The sequence below is a fragment of the Oryctolagus cuniculus genome, chromosome 7, assembly GCF_964237555.1.
Source record: "Oryctolagus cuniculus chromosome 7, mOryCun1.1, whole genome shotgun sequence".
Classification (NCBI taxonomy): Eukaryota; Metazoa; Chordata; class Mammalia; order Lagomorpha; family Leporidae; genus Oryctolagus; species Oryctolagus cuniculus.
The window spans coordinates 107001852-107028566 of record NC_091438.1 but is presented as its reverse complement, the minus strand read 5'-3'; the positions used below and the strand labels follow the sequence as shown (position 1 = coordinate 107028566).

General features: G+C 40.9%; 1 protein-coding gene across 11 annotated transcripts in view; it reads left to right on the top strand.

Moving 5' to 3' along the window:
- LEPR (leptin receptor) overlaps positions 1–26715 on the top strand; it is a 213706-nt gene that overhangs the window by 160302 nt on the left and 26689 nt on the right. For all 11 annotated transcript variants that reach the window (XM_070078340.1, XM_070078339.1, XM_070078338.1 and 8 more), the window contains 9 exons: positions 343–488; positions 2955–3099; positions 9712–10002; positions 10147–10264; positions 14571–14770; positions 17272–17420; positions 19749–19908; positions 20026–20108; positions 26185–26401. In XM_070078340.1, coding sequence (XP_069934441.1) covers positions 343–488; positions 2955–3099; positions 9712–10002; positions 10147–10264; positions 14571–14770; positions 17272–17420; positions 19749–19908; positions 20026–20108; positions 26185–26401 — 1509 coding nt within the window. The remainder of the gene's footprint in view (positions 1–342; positions 489–2954; positions 3100–9711; positions 10003–10146; positions 10265–14570; positions 14771–17271; positions 17421–19748; positions 19909–20025; positions 20109–26184; positions 26402–26715) is intronic.

The following is a 26715-nucleotide window of genomic DNA, read 5'->3' as shown; positions in this document are numbered from 1 at the left end:
TGCCCTTACTCCCCACGTAGGATCTCTGTCCTTAATGTGTTGTACTATGAGAATTAACGGTAATACGAGTATTCAAACAGCACTTTATACTTTGTGTGTCTGTGTAGGTGCAAACTGTTGAAATCTTTACTTAGTATATACTAAGTTGATCTTCTGTATATAAAGATAATTAAAAATGAATCTTAATGAAGAATGGAATGGGAGAGGGATTAGGATATGGGATGGTTTGCAGGTAAGAGGGTCGTTATGGGAGGAAAAACTGCTATAATCCAAAAGTTGTACTTTCACAATTTATATTTATTAAATAAAAGTTTGCAAAATGTTGCTTTTTTTTTCCTTAAGTGAAGCCTGATGCACCGTTAGGCTTGCGTATGGAAATCACGGACAGGGGCAATTTAAAGATTTCTTGGTCCAACCCAGCTCAGGTACCATTTCCACTGCAATATCAAGTGAAATACTCAGAGAATTCCACAACAATTATAAGAGAAGTAAGTATATTTTGGTAAACAAAATCAGAAGTTGAAGAGTAACTGAGGAATCCTCAAGTCCTCAGAAATTACGTTCTGCGTACTGAATATACCTGCTCAGCAGGATGAATTGTAACTGAACATAATCCTTATGGCTCTCATATAGAGAGAGAGGCACTTCAAAAAGCTTGTGGGAAATGGAACTAAAAGGTAAGTTTATTTTTTTGCAAAAATTTGTGAAATCTGTGCCTACAAGGGTCCTTTAAGGCATTAATGAAAATGTGTATTGTGAAAAAACTATGCATGGACTTCAGTTTTTGCACCAAAATAAATTTATCTTTTAATTCTATTTTCCATAAAGCTTTTGAAGTACCCTCATGTATGTGTGTGTGTGTGTGTAAATATATACACGTATTTGTTTGTGTATATATATGTATACAATCATGTTGCTTAATGACAAAAATATATTCTGAGAATCTGACCATTAGGTGATTTTATTTTGTGAACATCATAGAGTATATTTATATACACCTTGATGGCTTAGTTTTTTTAATTTGTTTTATTTGTTTGAAATGCAGGGTGACAGAGAGAGAGGGAGAGACAGAGAAAGAATTGTTGACATCTGCTGGTTCACTCCCCAGATGGCTAAGGTTGCGCCAGGCCAAAGCCATGAGCCAGGAACTCCATCCTGATCTCCTACATGGGTGGCAGGGGCCCACGTGCTTTTTTCATAAGATTTATTTATTTGAAAGGCAGAGTGACAGAAAGAGATCTGTAGTGTAAGTCTTGGCATCACTTCTTGATGCAGTCAAGAGTCCTGGGAAACCCACAATGTGTGAGGCTGTGACCTGATACACAGCATACCATTTTACAGTAATTTTATTTTTTGCCATACAAAAATAACAATAAAATTATAGTGTAGCAAGTGTATAAATCAGTAACATGGTCATTTATTGTCTGTGTCAAGTGTTAAGTACCGTTCATAATTGTATATGGCTAGCAATACTGTTTGTTTATATCAGCGTCACTACAGACCTCTGAGGAATAGTTTGCACTGTGAGTGTTATGTTGCCTGTGATGTCATTAGGTGGTAGGAATTTTTCAGGTCTATTATAACTTTATGAGACCCCTATCATGTGTGCTGTTTGTAGTTGACCAAAATGTCATTATGTTGAACATGATTTTGTGTGTGTGTGTGTGTGTCCAGTTAACAGAGACTTGAATTCATAATCAATTTTTTTTCACATGAAGTTTACTGATGTTACATTTCAATCTGACTTTTTAATTGCTCAGTATATTTGTTCACAGGCAGTGTATGCATTTTTGCTGTAACATGTGCCAGGTCATTTTTTTGCATTCATTCATTCACTTGTTGTGACCCTACTAGGTGTCAAGAACAGTTCTCTGTGCATCAAGCAACACTGGTATATATTAACAGGCTAAGGGGAGTTTGGGAGCACTGCTTGGGGAGGGATGATTGTACATTAAATGGACATTGGTGAGGCCTGCTGGAGAGGGTGCCATTTGAGCAAGGAGTGGGAGGAGGTGATGATGTCGATGTCTCCTGGAACTGGGTTTCCAAACAGAAGAGCAGTGCAGAGGCCAGGGTGGCTGAGCCGGAAGGGGAGTGAGTTAGCACAGTGGATGAGGATGGGCAGATACAGGGAGGGGAAGAGGAAGAGGAGCTCAGGAAGGGCCTCTTGGGCCTTGTGAGTACTTTGGCACTTTATGAAATGCAGTGTATGTAATTTAGCAATAAAAACCATTCTTTTAAGATAAAGGCTAAGTTTTTAAGACTGTTTTCACACAGAGCTGCAGGGGAGTCTTTAGCGTTGGGAATGGAAGGACCAGAGTTAAGGCTTCTGCAGGCTTCAGCTTTCTCATCTGTGAATCAGAGACGATAGGAGTTTAAATATCAGTAACCCAGTCCTGTTTCATTTATTACTGACGCTTTTCATCATTTTTAGTCTGTGACACCCTCACCCACAGTTTTCAAAGGCCAGAGAGTTGAATAACTGAGTATTTTATTGGAAAACTGAATGTGTTTGGTAGGTAATGCTCAGCTCTTGGCTGTTTTAAACAAACCTTCCCTCTGGTTTGTACCCTGCATTTTGGTCCCTGCACTACAGCTGCTTATCATTCCACTCTGCATGCAACACATGGCTGTAGAAGGCAGTGGCAGCCGGAAGCTCCCCTATCTTTGGCTGCATTTCTCAAAATTCTAAAGGTCATTTGTTCATTACCATTCAGTTACAATTGTTGCTAATTGTCCTTATGAGGTTTCTTGGACCCATGGACTAATAACATTTCACTGACTAATGTGTAAACATTTGTTATTTTGCTTTTTGGTTTGTTTAATACGGTTATGGCCAGGTAACTACCATGTAAGATTTTACTTCTTTGAAATTTGTTGGGGTCTGCTTATGGCCAATTTTGATAAAGATCCCATCACTTGCTGCTCTGATGTTTTAAAATAATATTCAACAGGTTGCTGAGATTGTATCAGCTACATTCCTGCTAGTAGACATTGTGCTTCCTGGGTCTTCATACAAGGCTCAGGTGAGGGGCAGGAGACTGGACGGTCCAGGAACATGGAGTGACTGGAGTACCCCTCAAATCTTTGTCACGCAAGGTATGTTTTCTAATAGTTTTTGTTGAGAGGGAAATCCGTTTACTGAGTTTGTCTTTGGTATATATTAATTTTAAATTTTACAGTCCTAAAACAAAAGAGGGCACATGGTGTTAGCTTTTTATTTAAATTTTGAATTGGCTAATTTGTTCATTAAAATTCCTTCAGAGTTCTAGATTTATGTGCTTTCATAGCATACCTTGTTGAATTATTATTCTTATCAGAAAGATGAAACAGTTAATTTAAAATCTCTAAATTAACAAATTCAGAAAACCATTTGTATTGATGTTTCCTTAAATTAGATTTGAAAACCTAGGATAACCTGTGTTTATCTGACATACATTTCAAACTTTAAGATTTTGTTTTAATATTATATATTATCTAAAAATATTTTTGCTACAGTGCTTGCTTTTGAGAGTGTTCAGTGTTAATTTGTCATATTTTTGAAGTTATTTTTAACATCAGAAGAGCCACAATTTTAGTCACAACCTGCTTATGAAGATGCTGTGTTTTACTGAGGAATAGTCCCAATCCGCCACGTGCTAAGTTGTGACTATGGGGACACCTACTAGTCCCTTGACTGGTGGCCTGAGCTGTCAAAGGGGCAACAGTTTCTTATTCAGACTTCCTCTGCTTGATTATGGAAATGTGGAGACAGCAAGTACCAAGTGAAGCATGAAACAAATATTCAACCCACTCAACCCAACAGGTTCATTTATTGTTGCCTTGCTACTTGATACTGCTGGTTTAACAGCCCTGACTTTGGAGTCTGATGGAAGTTTGTACAGTCCTGGTCTGCACCATTTATTTGTGAAGTCTGTTAACCTGTCTGTATTAGTCTGTTTTCTATTGTTATAACTGAATACCTGAGCTGGGTACTTACTTATTAAGAAAAGATGATTATTGAAGCTCAGAGTTTTGAAGGCTGAAAGTCCAAGATCGGGCAGTCATGTCTGTTTCTTTTGAGGGCCCTGCTAGCTGTGTCACAACAGTGGTGAAAAAGCAAAGGGCAATGGCTGCATACAGAAGGGACAAAATGTATGGGGTGGCCTCGCTGATAATAACCCACTCTTGTGAGAACTCAGTCAGTTGACAAGACCAGCATTAATCCCTCCAGAGGGTGGTACTTCCATGACCTAACCACCCTACTCTAGGCTCCACACTAAGGAACAGGGTGACAGCACATGCACCTTTGGGCAAAAACCATGTCTAGACCATAGCACTTTCCATGCCTCAATTTTCTCATCTGTAAAATAAGTAATTTTATATGGATAAAATGAAATAATGTACATAAAGTGCTTACTAGGCACTCAGTAAATATTCGATATTATCAGTTTATAATCCACATGTTCAAAATCTCTAAGTGTGCTGAGGGTGAGCGACTGACAAATGTGTAACTAACTGCTTAGCACCAAGTTACTGGCTGGGAGAGCTGGGATCTTGGGTGAATAGATTTAACTTTTCACCTTTATTCTTCATATCATTTTCTTTTTTTTTCTTCATATCATCTCTCCTCCTCAAATAATTATTGACTATCACAATGTATGTATTTTGATGCTGATAATTCAGCGTTTGCAATTTTTCAAAGGAAGGCTGAATCTTCTATTTTCAATGATTATGTAATTGCTTAAGAGCTGAATGATTATCTGGGCAATATTTAGAGAGGAATGAATTAACAGCATCAAATTTTAAAGATGTCCCATGTGAAGGTTTTTACATACTTGTGTATGGTGAGATGGTTAGGGATACAGCGAACTTTTGTAAGGAAAGTAGAAGGCCCTGGCTTCTACATCCCCTGAGGGACCTGTGCCGCCTTATCTGGCTGTAATTGTCCACTGAAGTGTTTTTCTTTCACAGTGAAATGACATCATTCTTTACCTTTTTATTTCTTAATTTGAACTGAAAACCTACCCTCTATGAAAAAGAGATAAATTCTAAAAGAAACAATGTTGATTTTTGAGATTTTCTAGGATTCTAGGTATACATTAAGACTTTTTAATAATAATTCTTAGAAATATTGTGTATTTAGCTGGATTAAAGTGACAAACAATCCAATATAATATAATGGATTTTGTGTTACAGTTCACCCATGATTTTATTTTGCATTTTTCAATTTGGGTTTTTTTTTTTAAATTAATTTACTTATTTGAGAGACAGAGAGGTAGAAATAGAGTTCCCACCTACAGGTTCACACCCTAAATGCTTGCACAGCTGTAGCAGAGTTAGGAACTCAGTCTAGGTCTTCTGTGTGAGTGGCAGGAACTCAACCTCTTGATCCACTACCTAGTGTCTACCATGGTCTGTGTTGGTTGAAAGCTGGAGTCAGGAGCCAGAATCAGGAATCCACTCTGATATGGAATGTGGACATCTTAATATGTATCTTTAACCCCTAGGTCAAATACCTACCCCTCAACTTAGATTTTTAGGTCAATGGATAGTCATATTTTTACTTCCATTTTATTTTGTAGAAATCCTTTTTATAACTCATACCAATATCTACAAGGTTAAATTTGCTTGTTTTAAAAATATGTTGGCTCATTTTTGTGTTTTGTTCATAAGGTAGTCAGATTTATTAGCATACACATAGATTTATTTATTTATTTGAAAATCAGAGTTACACACACATATACACACACAGAGAAAGAGAGAGAGAGAGAGTGAGAGAGAGAGAATGGTCTTCCATCTGCTGGTTCACTCCCTGATTGGCCATAATGGCCGGAGCTGTGCCAATCCAAAGCCAGGAACCAGGAGATTCTTCTGGGTCTCCCACACTGGTGTAGGGGCCCAAAGACTAGAGCCATTTTCCACGGCTTTCCCAGGCCATAATAAAGAGCTGGATCAGATGTGTAGCAGCCTGGACTGGAACTGGTGCTCAAATGGGATGCCGGCTCTTCAAGCAGTGGCTTTCCCTGCTACACCACGGTGTTGGCCCCTAGCTACTTTATTTGCTAGTACAATACTCAGCAATATTACCATTAGCAATACTTAGTCACTACTCAGCCATCTGGTGACTTTGGACCTCCAAACAGAAAATCTGAAAATAAAGGAAAAATTCAATAGTAAACAGTTGCCACAAGGGTAGAATTTACTGATTTAGCAATGACTGTAAAGTGAAGCTTACTAATTTAATGAACCTAGATAGCTTAGTAGCAATTGAATGGTTATACGTGGCCATTACAGGAAAGGCAGAAACTCAGCAGATAGGATATCAAGGACACCAAGAGTGAGTACAAAAACACCCATTCAGGTTGCTCCCAGGTATATTTTTGTGTTATATCACTATTTACCATAATTATGTAATGAAATAATGATGTGTACTGAATCACAAACAAAATGTAAGACTAGGTTCAAAATTCTCTACTGAATCATGATCATGATCATAATCATAATAGTTGATGGCATGCTTCCTGAGTTTGAGGCACTGTTCTAAGTACTTTACATCTGCTTTTATCCTTTCAACAGCTCTATGCGTTAGGCACTGCTATTCATATATTATAGATAAGGAAGTTGAGATTTAGAGAGTAAGGCAAGCAATACAAGTTCACACAGTAAGAAAGTAGAACTGGATAATTACAAAGTCATAAACATTAATAAGGCAGAAAAGGGCATAATGGATGATTTTGATGGATTTCCTGTGGCACTAAAAACATAATCAAATCCAGAACATTTTGTGGAACCCTTCATTTTCACTATCCCTAGGATTATGGAGTTTAGTGTTGCTTATGTTTTTTAGGTTTCAGTTGGCTGAATTACCTTTACAGCAGTTTCTACACATCACAGCACTTACCACTAATGAGCCTTGACCTCTGGATGGTGTGTAACAGAAAAGGATGTTTCTCCAAACTTGGGAACTTCCCATTCTTTGTGTAAAGGGATTTGAATCTAGGTATTTAATATCATTGTTCACTGGTAGGTGATATAATGACATTCACCAAACAGAAACCTTCTTTGACATTGAGTCATTATTTAGAGTGAATTAGCACACTTGCCTGATTGTTTCCAAATACTCTGGGTTTTACTGAACTATTTTTTTTTTGAACATAGGTTTCCTGGTGTAGTACAAACAGTATGAATTATCAGTACCTTTGTAGTTACAGCTTTTTATCGATATAATTTTACCTATCAAATACACAGTTAATAAAACATTAACTACTTTTTTTTTTTTTTTTGACAGGCAGAGTGGACAAGTGAGAGAGAGACAGAGAGAGAGAAAGGTCTTCCTTTTGCTGTTGGTTCACCCTCCAATGGCCGCCGCGGCCGGTGCACTGTGGCCGGCGCACCACGCCTATCCGAAGGCAGGAGCCAGGCGCCAGGTGCTTCTCCTGGTCTCCCATGGGGTGCAGGGCCCAAGCACTTGGGCCATCCTCCACTGCACTCCTGGGCCACAGCAGAGAGCTGGCCTGGAAGAGGGGCAACCGGGACAGAATCTGGCGCCCCGACCGGGACTAGAACCCGGTGTGCCGGCGCCGCTAGGTGGAGGATTAGCCTATTGAGCCGTGGTGTTGGCCCCATTAACTACTTCTAATCAAGAAATTCTTATGAATTGTATTGAAATTAATTAGCTAAAGTGTTGCTATCAGAGGTCTTGGATGATTAGAGGAAAACCAAGGACCTTTGCTAGAACTTAGAGTTCACAAATATTGCAATTAGATTGTGCCGCATACTGAAAACAACTTTACAAATGCTGAATTCTTGTAACACCTTTATTAACTTTATTTGTGTTGCTACCAAGACAGAGAAAAGACAGATATTTGGCAATTTCTATATTTTGTATTTGACAGCTCTTATAATGGTTCAGAGAATATATTTTCCCTTAAAGAAGAATAGGTGCATCTGCTCCAAGAATTAAAAAAAAAAATCACTTTTCCTGGAGCTATAAGAAACACATTTAAAAATAACTTTACCTAAATGTTTTGATTCATGATTTGCATTTTTTAAGTAATTCAACAATGTTTACCAATAGAATTTTATTATAACAAAGTTCATCAATGGAGATCATGTGAAATTATTGCTACTTGGTCATGAGAAGCAAATCATTATGGTTTTCTTATTCAAATTAAATGCTGCATCATGTTTCATATGAGGATAAAATTATATTATTTTGTAAATTAAATACTCGACATTTATCTCTTAACAATCTCAATACATTTCTTCAATGTAAATTTTATAAATTGTTTTTTATTAACATTTAAAAATTTTTTTATTAACATTTAAAAATTTTAGCTAATGTTTAATTATGCCAAAAAACTGTGATTTTAATCTTACTTCTCAAATAAGCCTTATTATCTGATTTGATTTTGAAGTGAAATGCTTTGAAGCTTTGTTTTATCATCTTTAAGATAACAAGCTTCAACTTAATTTATGAAAACTCATACTTTTTTAAAAAAATAAGTATTATACTGAGACATTTGAGTCAGCTCAGTAATGAGGGTGTGGAGCAAATTGAGGTGGATTACGAGCTCTCTGGTCTGCAGTAAGGAGTGGACAAGAGAGGCTCAAATGCCACCCTTGACCAGGGTTAGGGTTAGCCTCACTCAGGCTCAGAAGACTTGTGTTCTGGCTCTGTCCAGTCATTTCGTGCTACAAGATTCTTTTCCTGTTTTTATTTGACTACATATATACAAAATGCAAATATCATTCAGATTGTATGTAAGTATGAAGATGTTGGAACTTACCATGTATTACAATGTAAACTTGGGCAATAAAAAGCAATAAAGTGTTTTTTTAAGCATGGTCCAGGAGATATGTAAGAAAACAGATCTCCTATTCTATTAGCAGAAAATGACTTGTCTTAAATCATGCTTGTGAAATGCACTGATATTCCTATAATGCACTATGACAGAAATACTTTCTATCATTTCATTTTATCCTGTTCTCACTAAAAATAATAGGCAAATGAAATAATAAGCAACAACACAGGGCTGAAAAACAATATGAAATTGTGTGTGGACACTTAAATTAAGTTTTATAAAAATATTGGTTTCTTTTATCCTTGTTGACAGCATCTTGGTATTAAATAGCTAAAGATGACATGATAGATATTGATAGCTTTCCCAGCTTCGTATACTGTGCATCATTCGTATTGCTTTTCCTAACCAATTTTCTTAATTATACTTCACTTTTCTACTTTACCTGCTTATTGAAATTTTCATGTATCCAGTCAAGGTAATAGCAAACACCATTATTTCTTCAGGATTTTTATCTCATGGTGGTTTGTTTTAAGAATTCATTCTAGGTTTTATTGATTCTTCAGACAGGATCTGATGGAGAACATGTTATTGTGGAATTAAGCTATTATTTCATTTTAGTTCATTTTCTGCCTATAATTTAGCAGGTGACAAATACTGAGTAAAACATTTTATGATGAACAGCCTTTGTGTTTAGAAAATAGTGAAGACATTCATGGAATGAATGTCAATTCGTTCACTTAGGATGAGAGTGCTTGGAACACTGAATAACTGTACAAGAACAGGCAGTTAGAGTCGTCCTGTTTCTTAGTCTGCTCATTTTAGTTTTGGCCCTGCGATGTGATGTGACTCTTTTTAACAATGCTGTAAGTTGCTTATGTGATGTTTTCTGTCTTTATCTGATATCCTGCTTTTCTTCCCTCTTCAGATGTCATTTACTTTCCACCTAAAATTCTGACAAGTGTTGGGTCTAACGTTTCTTTTCACTGCATCTATAAAAATGAGCACAAGATTGTGTCCTCAAAACAGATTGTTTGGTGGATGAATTTAGCTGAGAAAATTCCTCAAAGCCAGTATACCGTTGTGAATGATCGTGTCAGCAAAGTTACTTTTCCCAATTTGAATGCAACCAAACCTCGAGGGAAGTTTACCTACGATGCAGTGTACTGCTGCCGTGACCATGAATGCCATCATCGCTATGCGGAATTATATGTGGTTGGTAAGAATACTGAGGTTTTATTTATTTTGTTCCATGAGGTAAATTTTTATGGCGGACCCTATTTTAGAATCCTATTAAAAATGTAAGAAATGTTTTTCATTGGTGTTTTTGCTTTATATTAATATTTTAATGTGTTTTAAATAGATGTCAATATCAATATATCATGTGAAACTGATGGGTACTTAACTAAAATGACTTGCAGATGGTCAGCCAATACAATCCAATCACTTGTGGGAAGTACCTTGCAGTTGAGGTATCATAGGTATGTGTTATTTTTGTTGTTTTTTTTATTTCTGTGGGTATAGTGAGCTAACCATTTTCTTTCTATCTGTTTTTTTAAAGATTTATTTATTTATCTGAAAGGCAGAGTTAGAGAGAGGAGAGGCAGAGGCCGCGAGAGAGAGATGCTCCATGTGCTGGTCCACTCCCCGAATGGATGCAATGTCTGGGGTTGGGCCAGGCTGAAGCCAGGAGCTTCACTAGGGTCCCCCACATGGGTGCAGGGGCCCAAGCACTTGAGCTGTCTTCTACTGCTCTTCCCAGGCACATTAGCAGGGAGCTGGATCGGAAGTGGAGCAGCCAGGACAGGAACCAGCACCCTCGTGGGATGCTGGGCAGGGGGCCTTACCTGTTATGTCACAATCTCAGCCCTGTTCATTTATTCTTACAATCTTAATTTTCAACTTGAAAAACAAATCGCTTTCCTCAGATACTATATTCTGAATACTATCCCTAGCACTACAGTCTATTCTTTGGAAATAGAAAACTGAAGCGATCTGCCTGCCTTGAAAGGCAACAGTAGCTCCTCAGACTCCTGGATGTGGGCATTTTTAAATCAAGGGCATATTCCTGCTATGCTGTTTCCTTTTTAGTCTGTCTTCACATTGTTCTCGTGGTGGTCTCCCATGTAGGAAGGTGTCAGTGGAGGGTGAATATGTCAGTCCACTGTGTCAGTTATCTCACTGACATTTACAGAATAACCATGAGAGCAGCTGTGTAGACTTGGTTGAGTTTCAGCCTCACTAAGCGTCAACATTCTGTGTGTAAACTGGGGAGAATGATAGGACTTACAGGGTTTCTGTGAGAACTGGGTGTCTTTCATTTGCTATGAAGAAATGGCATAATTTCTCCTCGTAAACGTTCAGTGCATGGTCATTGCTGTCCTGATCGCATGGATGCTGACCTTTCTCTACCCAAGGAGATTCCCTCATCCCTCGTTTTCATTTCTCCCCATTCACACACACATGATCGTAATATTGAGGAAATAAGAAAGAAAAGTGTAAGAAAAATTAGCAAATGAGAGAAGGTACATCTTTCCTCTCTCTGTTACCTCCTTACTCCCATTCCAAAGGGAAAGAGTGTCTGCTACATTAGCCATTAATACCAGATTCCGAGCAAACAGTGATAGAAGAGCTGTTTCGCAGAAGTGGAGGAATGCTTTGTACATTCTGAGGTGGAGTGTCGCTCCCCCTCTTCACGGAGGAACGACACTAAACCCTGCGCTGTTCTTTTGTCTGCTCGGCCCTCCCTGGGTTTGCTGCTGGTTCTTCCCAGGTTGGCTACCGTCCCTTCCACCTCCGTGGAAGGGCGGTTCCCCCTGCCGCTTTCCCCACTTCCGCCAGGGAGCAGCACACCGCCAGCCGGCTCTCTCGGGGGCTGCACAGGTGTTCATTCAGATAGATGTTCCTCGTGCATGTTGTCTCTCTCCTCCTTTATAGTCCTCTTCCACCAATCCCAACTCTGCTACCCACACGCCGAGTACGCTGCACTCCTCCAATCAGGAGCAAGATCAGCTCCTGCAGCTCAGTCAATCAAATTGGCGAGAGGCAGCTGCGTAGAAGTTGTTACTCCCTTCTCAGCGCCATATTGTGGGAGAGCAGATGCATAGAATAAGTCTTAATTCCAGTAACTTAGTCTAGTCCGAGTTGCTCCCCACAGATCCCCCTTTCTTTTTATTTTTGGCGTTGATACGCGCCTGTCTTCGGTGCCCCGCGGCACACACTCTGCTCTGCTTGCTAGAGTTGCCCACAGGTGCTTACAAGCCCTACCAATCAGGCAAACCGAATCCGGGTCCTCTCTTCGCCATGTTGTGAGGAGGTTTTTAGGCGCTGATGTGTGCCTGTGTTCGGTGCCCTGCAGCGCATGCTCTGCTCTGCTAGAACTGCCTGCAGGTGCTTACAAGCCCTATCAGGCAAACCGAATCCAAGCCCTCTCATTGCCGTGTTGTGGGGAGACATATTGGTGTTGATAACGTGCCTGTCTTCGGTGACCTGCAGCCGCCCACAGGTGCTTATCGTCTTACTAATCAGGCAGACCGAATCCAAGCTCTCTCACTGCCGTGTTGTGGGGAGGCCTTATTTTTCTCTTTCTCTATCTCCGGGCATTCCTATTTCTCCCATTTTACTTCTATCTGCCAGCATTCCTATTTCTCTCATTTTACTTCTAAACTTCTGTTTCTCTTATCCCTGCAGCATCCCGGCGCCCGCCCCGAGGCTGCTTCTCGGCGCCTCGCCCCGCGGCGGGTTCCCGGTTCTGCGTCGCTTCAGCCCGCGCTTCTCTCATCTGCGCGGCTTCCCGGCGCCTGCCCTGCGGCGGGTTCCCGGCTCTGCCCGGCTCGGCTTCGCGCGCTCCGCGGTCTCCACGGCCTTCGCGCCCGCACCACGGCCTTCGCGCTAGCCCCACGTTCCCTATCTATCCGCGCCCCGTGCGCTCTCCCCACTTGTGCCCCGCGCACTCTCTCTGCGCGTGGCGGCTTCCGCAAGTCACACAGCCCAGCTCACATTTCCGCCACCGGCATTCAGTCCAAGTTCCCTGGGCTAACCTGGTAAATTCCAACCTGGCGGCCCACGTCTCTGCCTCTGGTTCCAGATTTTCGCCTTTTGCTCCCCGGGCTGACTTGAAGAATTCCAAGATAGCTTACGTCTCTGCCTCGTCCTGCCCCCGCGGCTTTAATTTCCCTAACATTTTTCTCTACCCGGTATGTTTCCCTAACTTTTCTTCCAACAACAATATTCCCCTCTCATTTCTCCTGGCCTCTCCCCACAGTCCGTATCCGAGTCTAAGTTTCTTCTAGGTTTCACTTTCACTTTCAACCTGCAGTCTGTATCTGAGTCTAAGTTTCTTCTTGCTTTCACTTTAAGTCCTAACTTCTTTCCCACAGTCCGTATCCGAGTCTATGCCTAGGCTTTTAATAGCTTCTTCCGGCACCTTTTCCGTCAGGCTTTTCCCTAGGCTCTTTGCTAGTCTCTCTCTCCGGTATTTTCCCACTTCTTCCCGCTTCTTCCCTCCTAGGTTTCCTATCCAAGTCACGGCACCATTATGTCGCTCCCCCTCTTCATGGAGGAACGACACTAAACCCTGCCTAGGCTTCCTATCCGAGTCACGGCACCATTATGTCACTCCCCCTCTTCGCGGAGGAATGACACTAAACCCTGTGCTGTTCTTTTGTCTGCTCGGCCCTCCCTGGGTTTGCTGCTGGTTCTTCCCAGGTTGGCTACCGTCCCTTCCACCTCCGTGGAAGGGCAGTTCCCCCTGCCGCTTTCCCCACTTCTGCGGGGGAGCGGCACACTGCCGGCCGGCTCTCTCGGGGGCTGCATAGGTGTTCATTCAGATAGATGTTCCTCGTGCATGTTGTCTCTCTCCTCCTTTATAGTCCTCTTCCACCAATCCCAACTCTGCTACCCACACGCCGAGTACGCTGCACTCCTCCAATCAGGAGCAAGATCAGCTCCTGCAGCTCAGTCAATCAAATTGGCGAGAGGCAGCTGCGTAGAAGTTGTTACTCCCTTCTCAGCGCCATATTGTGGGAGAGCAGATGCATAGAATAAGTCTTAATTCCAGTAACTTAGCTAGTCCAAGTTGCTCCCCACAGTGGAGTGTTGATTTGGACTCTTTTAGAAAATATTTTTAAAAACTTTTCTTCTCAGTATATTGGGCTATATGCTTCATACACATATCAAGGATTGGAATTATTTCAAGCATATTAATTTGAACTTGAAAACAGGAGTGCACCATTAATTGAGCTATAATTGTTGTCAGTTACATTTTCAATGTGTGGTGGAATTTAAGTCCCTACTTAACGGTGTGAAGAATTTGCCTTTCTTCCATGCCAGGAATGCTCTATTACCTTTGGCTATACTTCTAAAATTGTTTTATTAATATATACTAACAGTTTAATTTTCAAACTATTGTAGGTTCTATCTCTAATTAATTCATTATCTCCTTGATAGGACACTTGTTTCACTGCATCCCCACTTAGTGTCTAATGGAATATTTAATAAGTTATTATCTGTTTCTATGGAAAGACATAAAATCGGGATATAACTGGGAATTCAAGTGAACCAGCAGACGGAAGACCTTTCTCTCTCTCCCTCCTTCCCACTGTCCGTAACTCTACCTCTCAAATAAATAAAATTTTTTTTTTAAAAAAAAGACTGCTTTTCTAGTCAGGACATCTATTTCGAGATGGAGCAAAAAAGTCTCTATTTTAAATGAAAAAAAAATCAGTATTCTCCAATATTGTTTTTAGCCATGTTGTATATTAATTGACTACTTTTGTTTCTCTCAAGGAGCAGCCTTTATTGTTCTGATATTCCATCTATTCATCCCATATCTGAACCCAAAGAGTGCCATTTGCAGAGGGATGGTTTTTATGAGTGCATTTTTCAGCCAATCTTCCTATTATCTGGTTACACAATGTGGATTAGGGTCAACCACTCGTTAGGTTCACTTGACTCTCCACCAACGTGTGTCCTTCCTGATTCTGTAGGTATGTGAAACTGTGTTGTGTGCCTTCATTTTTATCAGCAGATTTGGGTACAGATTCAGGATTATTTAAAAATGTATTTTGCCATTTTCTGATCACACTAGATTTTGGAAAAAAAAAAGTGTTCCAGTTTACAATGGAATTAAGATGATAATCAGTCTGAGAAAGTTTTACAGTTTTGAGTTCATTTTAAATTATTAATAGCATACTTTTTCAGCAATTGGAGTACTTTTAAGATGTTTCTTGATGAATAAACATGAGTCACTGTGAACTAAATTTAATAATGTTTTTATAAATAATGCACTATTATATGTGTTCTTCCAGTGGACTTAGGAAAACATTTGATATTTTCAAAAGTCATCTGGTAATATCTCAAAATCTAAACTGATTTTTTAAAACAGATTTTATATATTTATTTGTTTACTTGAAAGTCAGAGTTACAGAGAGAGAGAGAGGGAGAGGCAGAAAAAGAGAGACATTTCCCATCTGCTGGTTCACTCCTCAAATGGCCTCAGTGGCCAGGGCTGAACCAGGCCAAAGCCAGGAGCTTCTTCTGGGTCTCCCATTTCAGTGGCAGGGGCCCAAGCACTTGGGACATCCTCTAATGCTTTCCAAGGCCATTAGGAGTGAACTGGACCAGAAGTGGAGCAGCCAGAACATGAACTGGGGCCCATATGGGACCCTGGTGTCATAGGCAGTGGCTTAACACTATGCCACAATGCAGGCCCCTAAACTGGATATTTCAAGTGTAATCTGAGTGGTCATAACTGAAGGCTTTAATTGATGTGACTGGATTGGAAGCAGAAGGAATTGAAAAAACTAAAGTGAAGTGGAAAGAATAGATAAGAATGATAACATTCATCATGCTATTTAAAACATTCTTTTCAAAAGATACTTTGTTTTTAAAGGATCAAGAAAGATCTAATATCATTGTGAAATCTTAGAGATGTGACCCACTAATGATTGTGCACTAGGAAGGAAAGATTATGGTGCTAGGTACTGTTAGGAAATTCTGCCAAAAATCAATGTTATTGTTTTTTAGTTAGTTCATATTTGAATTAAAACCTACGTTTTCTTAAATGTAGGATAAAGTTGCTTAATTGATCCAATGTGAGATCGTTTCTACAGCGTTGTTCCCAGGAGAACAGTTTTTCTAGTTGATGAGGAGCTACTTAAAATGTTAACAGCTGGTTTAACCAGTTGATGATGTGTCCTCTGCAAAGGAATGCTCACTTGGTGCAGAGAATCCAGGCAGGACTATGGAGTTCAGCACTGAGACGGAGACACTGAGTCAGGATGAGGTCAGGAGTGCCAGAGGCTCCCTGCTGTGCCCAGGCTCTGAGTTGTAAATATGTTGAGTTTCTGTGTTGCCTTTTACTATTAGAAAGGGCTCTCCAAGTAAACTATTAAGAATTTGAGGACCCTTTGTGTAGTGGACAGAAGCCTGAACTAATGTTTTGACTTTAGTTCTGAGATCAGTAGCATAAATAAGGGATAAGAAAAGAAGAAAGATAGGGGCCAATATTGTGGTATAGCAGGTAAAGCCGCTGCCTGTGACACCAGCATCCCATATGGGTACCTGTTTAAATCCTGGCTGGCTCTACTTTCCATCCAGCTCCCTGTTAATGTGCCTAGGAAAGCAGCTGGGGATGGCCCAAGGTATTGGGCCCCTGCACCCATGTGGGAGACCCGGAAGAAGCTCCTGGCTCCTGGCTTTGGCCTGGCCCAGCACTGGTTGTTGCAGCCATTTGAGGAGTGAGCCAGCTGATGGAAGATCAATGTCTGTGTGTGTGTATGTGTCTCTCCTCTCCCTCTGTAACTCTGTCTTTTGAATAGATAAATAAATCTTGGTTAAACAAAAGGAAAAAGAAGAAAGATGACTCTTTTCTTTGCATTTCTGTGGTTTTTCCATTATACCTTTTGTTTGGGTGTGTATAATTACTTATGGATGTATAAATGTAATTATTTTTTAAAAATCACTTGCTATTCAGATCATCTTTATCTCTGTATCTGCCCATTAAAAGCTTGTTTTCCTCAGACTGTAAAAAATATCAAGGTTTTATGCTGAGACACTATCTCTGATTTTGACCAAAAATACTCAATGGTAGCAAAAGAGTTTGAAATTCATACATGTGGAAATTGATGCAGTGGATTTTTTTTGCTTTTAATTACAGCTCTGGATAGAAAATGTTTCCTATTGATATTTATTATGTATTCAGTATGATAGCTTTTGCGTGTAAAAACCAGTGTCTCAATTTCCAGTCAGAAATGACTTAATTTGCAGAGTCACATGGGCAGTGTACTGATTTTTTTCTATTAACCTCTTTTTTTGAAAAATAGAGATAGTCCTTTTCTTATGTGTCACAAAAGTTTTAGGGGATCAAATAAGAGAATGAATAAGTTTTCAAAAATAGATACTGCTTTCTAAATAGTAAGTTATAAAAATAAAGCAATGCATTTGAGCATGTTACTGTTTTGTATAATAGTGTTTTTCAAATTTCTAGTGAAACCGTTGCCTCCATCCATTGTAAAAGCAGAAATCACTGTAAACATTGGCTTACTGAAGCTATCTTGGGAAAAGCCAGTCTTTCCAGAGAATAATCTCCAGTTCCAGATCCGCTATGGCTTAAGTGGAAATGAAAAGCAATGGAAGGTAGATTACTTAGAGCGTTCTTCAACTTGCCTCATGAAATGCTATTTCTTGTATGTTTAACATTTTTAATGATAGTATTTCAAGGATGCCCTTCTGTATTCTATAGCTATTTTCATTAAGTAGTTTAAACAAAGTCTAGCCCTTTTAAAGAGCAAAAATTTCCCGTGATATGTATCCCAGATAATTGCTCCCATAAAGATTTCCTTGAAATAAGGAGCAAGCTGCGTTGCTGTGTCATCCTAGTGTAGAGTCACAGTATATATATATATATATTTTTTTTTTTTTTTTTTTTGGACAGGCAGTTAGACAGTGAGAGAAAGACAGAGAGAAAGGTCTTCCTTCCGTTGGTTCACTCCCCAAATGGCTGCCACGGCCAGTGCACCGTGCTGATCCGAAGCCAGGAGCCAGGTGCTTCCTCCAGGTCTCCCATGCAGGTGCAGGGCCCAAGCACTTGGGCCATCTTCCACTGCACTCCCGGGCCACAGCAGAGAGCTGGACTGGAAGAGGAGCAATCGGGACAGAATCCGGCACCCCAACTGGGACTAGAACCTGGGGTGCTGGCACCACAGGTGGAGGATTAGCCTAGTGAGCCGCCATTTTTTTAAAGTTTTGGAGAAGTTTCTACATTGAAGAAACTTTCATAACTGTTTTACCCAGGTTCCCTAAACCCATTTTTCCAAGGCAGTCTTTTTCCTCTAATGTCTTTTAACATCCATCAGTATGCATAGGCTCAGTGGGCTGCATTTTGGAAGAAGCTGCATTAAACATCTGGAATCAGAGTCATGGTGGCAAGTGTGCACATTGTAGCTTCCCATGTTGGCTCTGTGACAGCAGCCTACAAAGACTTTCAAGTGTCAGGAACCCTAACTATGCCATTAGATCACAGTGATTATAACTGAAATGAATACAATGAAATGCCTGCTTTTTGAAGGAAACTGGATACCAGAGATTCTCCACAGTGTGTTCTAACTACTGAGTTAACATTCTTAAAGGTCATTGTAGACAAAGATAAGTGGTGGGGTCAGAGAATGAGGTTGTAAGTGAACCAGTCCAAAATCTCATTGCCATCAGAAAGGTAATGACACAATGAATAAGAAAAATGCTTGACTTGAAAGGACTCACAATCCAAACCTGATGGGACTATTTCTGAAGGTAGAAAACACAACATCAGTTCCCTCTTGGTTGTGGGGAACTGTTCAAGTATAAGATTAAATGCTGCTGGCACCGTGGCTCAATAGGCTAATCTTCCGTCTTGCGGTGCCGGCACACGGGGTTCTAGTCTTGGTCGGGGCGCCGGATTCTGTCCCGGTTGCCCCTCTTCCAGGCCAGCTCTCTGCTATGGCCCGGGAGTGCAGTGGAGGATGGCCCAAGTGCTTGGGCCCTGCACCCCATGGGAGACCAGGAGAAGCACCTGGCTCTTGCCATCGGATCAGCGCGGTGCACCGGCCGCAGCGGCCATTGGAGGGTGAACCAAAGGCAAAAGAAGAACCTTTCTCTCTGTCTCTCTCTCTCTCTCTCTCTCACTCTCTCTCTCTGTCCACTCTGCCTGTCAAAAAAAAAAAAAAAAAAAAGATTAAATGCTGGCCGGCACCACGGCTCAATAGGCTAATTCTCCGCCTGCGCCGCCAGCACCCCAGGTTCTAGTCCCGGTTGGGGTGCCAGATTCTGTCCCGGTTGCCCCTCTTCCAGGCCAGCTCTCTGCTGTGGCCCAAGAGTGCAGTGGAGGATGGCCCAAGTGCTTGGGCCCTGCACCCACGTGGGAGACCAGGAGAAGCACCTGGCTCCTGGCTCCTGGCTCCAGATCAGTGGGATGCACTGGCTGCGGCGACCATTGGAGGGTGAACCAACAGCAAAAGGAAGACCTTTCTCTCTCTGTCTCTCTCTCTCTCACTGTCCATTCTGCCTGTCAAAAAAAAAAAAAAATTAAATGCATGGGGCCAGCGCTGTGGAGTAGCGGGTAAAGCCACTGCCTGCAGTGCTGGCATCCCATATGAGTGCCGGTTCAAATCCCAGTTGTTCCACTTACGACCCAGCTCTCTGCTGTGACCTGGGAAAGCAGTAGAGGATGGCCCAAGTGCTTGGGCCCCTGCACCCACATGGGAGACCTGGAGGAAGCTCCTGGCTTCGGATCAGCTCAGCTCCGGCTGTTGTGGTCATTCAGGGATGAACCAGTAGATGGAAGACTTCTCTCTCTCTCTGCCTCTGCCTCTCTGTAACTCTGCTTTCAAATAAATAAAATATTTAAAAAAAAAGATTAAATGCACATCAGGACCCTTTAGATACTTGTGTGCAGTAGCCATGAGTTTAATGCTTTGGCTTATTTTACAGGTGTTTGAGGTACATGATTCAAAATCAAAGTCTGCCAATCTGTCAGTACCAGACCTGTGTGCCGTCTATGCTGCTCAGGTGCGCTGCAAGAGGTTAGATGGACTAGGATATTGGAGTAATTGGAGCAAGCCAGCCTACACTGTTGTCAAGGATGTGAAAGGTCAGCAGAGATTTTGCAGCTGTGTCTTGAAAGTGCATACAGATATCTTTTATATTTGGCTGGAAAATATTCCTTCTAAAAAGACATTAACAATTGGGCTCCTTGTCAATTTTGCAGTTCCTGTGAGAGGACCTGAATTTTGGAGAATAATTGATGGAGATGTTACTAAAAAGGAGAGAAATGTCACCTTACTGTGGAAGGTATTCCTGCTTCTTATATTATTCTTAAGTTTTACTTTCATGCTCTTAAAAGATAATCCTGTCATTATTAATCTCCAGAACACTCTGCAATCCTATGTTTTCATTTCATTTTTGAGATTTGATAGCAGACAGCTAAGAGTAGGGCATCTGGAGCTTTGGCATGGAATTAGGAGATAATAATTCCGTTTCAATGTACTATAGTTATGTCAGTACTGTTTTGGAAAAGTTATTTAGAATTGTTGAGCCTCAATTTTGTCAGCTGTATAAATGTAAGCTTGGCCTAGATGATATCTTGTATTACTTTGAGTTCAAAATATTATTCATGTTTAATCCTGAGCAATATAAACATGACCTTACTTACATACTTCAAAGATATCTAAAACATAAGAGATTATTCTGTGTGTTTGATGATGTATAACAATGACTGTTACCATAAACTCTGGGAATTCTGCCTAGTAATTCTCTCTCCCAAATGAATTGATTTCTATCACCAGGGAATAGATTATTGGGTCAGCAGATACCAAATTTGAGATTGATTTGGAAATAAGGCACATGAAGTAAAATACTGTTTTTGATACCTTACACGTGAAATTTAAATGCAGAATTTTAGTTTAATTCCCAAGATTGAATGAGCACATTTGAAAATGGTTTTCTGATCTATGATTAATTCCTAAGTAAAAATTGAGGTTTATAAGAGTTTATGGAGGCCAGTAAAGCAACCTCCAGCAGCACTGGCATCCAACGTGGGCACTGGTTCCCATATGGGATGCCGGCGCTTCAGGCCAGGGCATTAACCCACTGCACCACAGTGCCAGCCCCGACAAATTGCTTTATTAAAATTAAAAAGTTTTGTTCTGTGAAAAGCTATCAAGAGAGTGAAAAGAGGGACCGGTACTGTGGCACAATAGGTTAATCATCCGCCTGCGCGTCCACATCCCATATGGGCGCCGGTTCGAGTCCCAGCTGCTCTTCTTCCAATCCAGCTCTCTGCTATGGCCTGAGAAAGCAGTAGAGGATGGCCCAAGTCCTTGGGCCCCTGCACCCGCGTGGGAAACCAGGAAGAAGCTCCTGGCTCCTGGCTTCAGATTGGTGCAGCTTTGGCCATTGTGGCCATCTGGGGAGTGAACCAATGGAAGGAAGACCTCTCTCTCTGTCTCTTCCTCTCACTGTCTGTAACTCTACCTCTCAAATAAATAAAAATCTTTAAAAAAAAGAGTGAAAAGATAAGGCATAAACTATGTGAGCATATTTCCAAAGCATGTACCTGATTACTAGATTACACAGAGAACTTAAAATTGAACAATAGGCAAGCAAATAGAAAAGTTACAGATGGGCCAACTATCTGAACAGACACCTAACCAAAGTAGATATACAGATGGGAAATATATTAAAAGATTTTCAACATCATTTGTTATAAACGAATTTCCAATTAGCAATGGATATGACTCCATACCTATTAGAATGGCTAATATCCAAACAGTTGACAATGCAAATTGCTAGTGAGAATGCAGGGTATAGAACTTTTACTTACTACGGGTAGAAAAGCAAATGGTACAGCCACTTTGGAAGGCAGTTTGGTAGTCTCTTAAAGTTAATGCAACATTATGATACGTTATTGCGGCATTGCACTCTCAGGTATTTTTTCAGGTGATTTGAAAACTTACATCTATGTAAAAGCTTGCATGTGAGTGTTCAAGTAGCTTTGTTCACAATCACTGAAAACGGGAAGCAACCAAGATATCCTTCAAAAATGAAACTCTCATGTATAATATTGAAATTTTAGGTATGTAGAACCATGCATTTATTAATACTGTAGAACTTTATAGTACAAAGAGTAAACCTTAATGCGTGTAGTTAAAAAAGCCATTGACGAGGCTGGAGGCTCCTGGGATGGAATGCAGGCTGGGACAAGGGCATCTAACTTCATTGCGAGTGTGTGAAACAACTTCACTGAAGGTGGCAGGAGAAACTTTGGAAATGCCTAGAATCTTAAAAATTAGGGACAAAAGAAGCTACACAAGTGCTGTATTCCAGTTGATATATATATTTCATGGAATAATGGGTTAACAATTTTTATACCACTATACATGTATCTTGGAATGGAGCAGTTAAGTAAAATGGATAGTGAATGGTGTGATAGAAGTTCTTCACTGTAGGAGTGAGAGGTTACAAGCAAGCAAGGGAATAGTGCCAGGATGGTCATGTGGTGACAGATTAGAGTTGGAGACATCGACATGAACACATATTTAGCTTAGTACAGTCAATGTCTTCCTCCCTCCTTCCCTTCCTCCCTCCCTCTTTCCTCCCTCTCTCTTCCTTCCCTCCCTCTCTCCTCTCTCTCTCTCTCTCTCTCTCTCTCTCTCTGTTTGTTTATTTTGAAAGAATCACAGGCTGGGTGTGGGGGAGAGGGATCGAGATCCACTAGTCTACTCCCCAGATGACTGCCACAGCCAGTGATAGGCCAGGCTGAAACCAGGAGCCAGGTGCTTCATCTGTGTTTCCCACATGGATGGCAAGGACCCAAATACTGGGGCCATCTTCTGTTGCTTTTCTTAGGTGCATTAGCAAGGAGCTCCATTGTAAGTGGAACAGCCAGGACATGAACCAGCACCCATATGGGATGCTGGTGTCACAGGCTGTGGGCTTTACTCACTATGCCTCAACACCGGCCCCCAGACAATTTCTTATAGGAATACTTAGAGATATGTATATATACAAGGATTAGTATATACACACATTTCTTTGATTATAAACTAAGAGGGCCTAAAAGTAATGACACGGCTAAGTAATAAGCAGCATGCACTCATAGTTTTATTTCTAATATCATTATTTTTTTAAAGATTTATTTATTTATTTGAAAGTCAGATTACACAGAGAGAGGACAGGCAGAGAGAGAGAGGTATTCCACCCACTGGTTCACTCCCCAATTGGCTGCAACTGCCGGAACTGCACCGATCCGAAGCCAGGAGCCAGGAGCTTCTTCTGGGTCTCCCACGCGGGTGCAGGGGCCCAATGACTTTGGCCATTTTCTACTGCTTTCTCAGGCCATAGCAGAGAGCTGGATTGGAAGAGGAGCAGCCGGGACTCGAACCGGCACCCATATGGGATGCTGGCGCTTCAGGCCTGGGCATTAACCCACTGTGCCACAGCGCCCCTCTAATGTCATTGTTAAGAGGAAACAGCTTTGGGGAGAAATGGTTAATTTTAGTGTTGGGGCAGGAACTATATCAAATGAGCCTGGAACATCTTATAGAACCAGAAGATAACGATGTTTATCATTATTTTTACCTGATGGTTACAAAATAAGTATTTGTCTATTAAAATTGACATGGATCTTTAAATAAAATACAAAATTTGAATGGAGACGTTTCTTGCTGTGACTGCTAAAATCTTTGTCCCAGCCTACTCAGATGATTGCACATTGTGATGGGATACATGTGCGTATGTTTATTTTTCTCTGCCCTTCTTACTTGGAGATATCTCGATGGCAAACAAACAAAAGCAGTGTTGTAGTGTGAGGTATTGAGTCCAGCTTTCTCTGCCTTTCTATGAATTGCTAGTAATGCTACCAGCAACAAGTGAAGGTGAATGGAGGAGGAAGCTATATTGTAGAATTCTGTAAAATGGAAAACAGAATTGGACTAGATACATGTTTTATACTGGAATCTTCAGGGACTGGAATGAGTTGTTTAACTGTAAGACAGAAATTCTGGGTTGCTGTATTCACTGGGGTGCTTGTTAACCTTTGCAAACTCCTACCATTATAAATAATCTAAGCATGTCAGAGGAAGGGAAATGAGTGACAGATCTTGCTAGATTAATACACATGATGATATGCACCATCTCAGCTCCTCCTTGTTAACAGAATTTGAAGGCTCTTCCTTGTTTGCTTTTTAGATGAGAAAATTCTACCCATCAGTGCTTTTTTTTTCTAAGTAAAACATGTTAGCAGAAAAATGTCCTAATTGTATTATTTTTTAAAAAAATATTATTTATTTATTTGGTGGGCAAAGTTAAGAGAGAGAGAGAGGTCTTCTCTCTGCTAGTTCACTCCCCAAGTAGCCACAACTGCTGGAGCTGGGCCAAGCTGAAACCAAGAGCCAGGAGCTTCTTCCAGGTCTCCCATGTGGGTGGAGAGGCCCAAGGAATTGAGCCATCCTCTGCTGCTTTCTCAGGCCAGCTAGATTGGAAGTGGAGGAGCCAGACTTGAACCAGCATCTATATGGGATACCAGCACTGGGGACAGTGGCTTTACCTACTACTCGACAGCGCACCCCCACATTGTATTCTTTTTTTTCAAAGATTTTTTAAAAGCAGTTTTCATTTCACAGCACAATTGAGAGTGAGGTACAGAGTTTTCACATACACCCCAGGCGCTACATAATGCATTGCCTCCTCCATTATCAACATCCAGTACTTTGCATTCAAGATTAACTAAGATAATACCTGCAAAGTACATAGTACAGAACACATGAGATAAATTTAAACAAACAAGATTTATGCTAGTTTTAGGGCAATGAATGATAAATCGGAGTCCACAGTCCTGAATTTGAGTCCTTTCCCTGTCATTGGCTAGATTTATGACATTAGAAAAATCTCTTCATAGTATTCGTCTTCAGTCTTCCAACATGTAGCACCATAATAGATTTTTTTTTTTTTTGCTGATTTTTTTTTGCCTGGCTTTAATTAGAGGTTGTCTCCTTTATTTTTTTTTAACTTTTATTTAATGAATATAATTTCCAAAGTACAGCTTATGGATTACAATGGCTCCCCCCTCTCCGTAACTTCCCTCCCACCCCCCACTCTCTCTCCCCTTCCATTCACATCAAGATTCATTTTCAATTCTCTTTATATACAGAAGATCAGTTTAGTATATATTAAGTAAAGATTTCAACAGTTTGCACCCAAACAGAAACACAAAGTGAAAAATACTGTTTGAGTACTAGTTATAGCATTGATTCACATTGAAGAACACATTAAGGACAGAGATCCTACATGAGGAGTAAGTGCACAGTGACTCCTGTTGTTGACTTAACAAATTGACACTCTTATTTATGGCGTCAGTGATCACCCAAGGCTCTTGTCATGAGTTGCCAAGGCTATGGAAGCCTTTTGAGTTCGCCGACTCTGATCATATTTGGACAAGGTCGTAGTCAAAGTGGAAGTTCTCTCCTCCCTTCAGAGAAAGGTACCTCCTTCTTTGATGACCTGTTCTTTCCACTGGGATCTCACTCACAGAGATCTTTCATTTAGGTTTTTTTTTTTTTTTTTTTTTTTTTTTTTTTTTTTTTTTTTGCCAGAGTGTCTTGGCTTTCCATGCCTGAAATACTCTCATGGGCTCTTCAGCCAGATCCGAATGCCTTAAGGGCTGATTCTGAGGCCAGAGTGCTGTTTAGGACATCCGGTATTCTATGAGTCTGCTCCTACATTCTATTCTTACTTCATTATCTTCAAGTGATCTATTACATTTTTTAAAAGATTTATTTATTTATTTGAAAGTCAGAGTTACAGAGAGAAGGAAAGGCAGAGAGAGAGAGAGAGAGAGAGAGAGAGAGAGGGGTCTTCCATTAGCTGGTTCACTTCCTAATTGACTGCAATGACCAGAGCTGCGCCAATCTGAAGCCAGGAGCCAGGAGCCTCTTCCAGTATCCCACGTGGGTGCAGGGGCCCAAGCACTGGGCCATCTTCTGCTGCTTTTCCAGGCCATAGCAGAGAGCTGCATAGGAAGTGGAGCATCCAGGACTGGAACAGTGCCCATATGGGAAGCTGGCACTGCAGGTGGCGGCTTAACCCACTAAGCCACAGCGCCGGCTTTTTTTCTTAAGAAAAAAAAAACCAAGATAGGGAAAGTAACTTTTGTGTGCTCCATAGCCACCCAGACAGCTCTGCAAAGACGGTGGTCAGAGGCAGCCTCTTTCCCTCTCACTTTCCCGGCCCATGAGCGTTTTTAACAGGCTGTGTTGGCCTTGATCTGACTCCTGCCTTCTGTGCAAATGTACTCTCAGAGTTCCCTGAGTTGTTTGGGTATAAGAAGCACTGCAGCCCTGAAACTAATACATTTTTGTGTTTCCTGCAGCCCCTGATGAAAAGTGACTCACTGTGCAGTGTGAGCAGATATGTGGTAAACCATTACACTTCCCACAATGGAACATGGTCTGAAGATGTGGGAAATCACACCAGATTCACTTTTATTTGGGCAGAACAGGTGCATACGGTTACAGTTGTGGCCATCAATTCAATTGGTGCTTCGTCTTCCAATTTTAATTTAACTTTCTCATGGCCTGTGAGCAAAGGTAAGAGGTAGAGTAGAAATCCATTGAGGTGTAATCCATTTCCCCTTGTATTGCTTAGGCTTTGGAAACCTCTCACACTGTCCCAGGAGCCTGAAATTATCTGAATCTGAGAGTGTATCTTTTACTCTTCCTGGTCTCTGTCTGAAAAATAGAAAAATGCATTTTTCATTGGTATGTAATGCAGTCCTTGGGATTCCATTTGGTAAAATGTTATTAACATGGTATTATAATAAATGAAAATGTTCTAATAAATCTAATACTTAAGCCTTTGAAGATTGTAGGTCAATGTCTCTCTCTCTCTCCCTCTCTCTCTC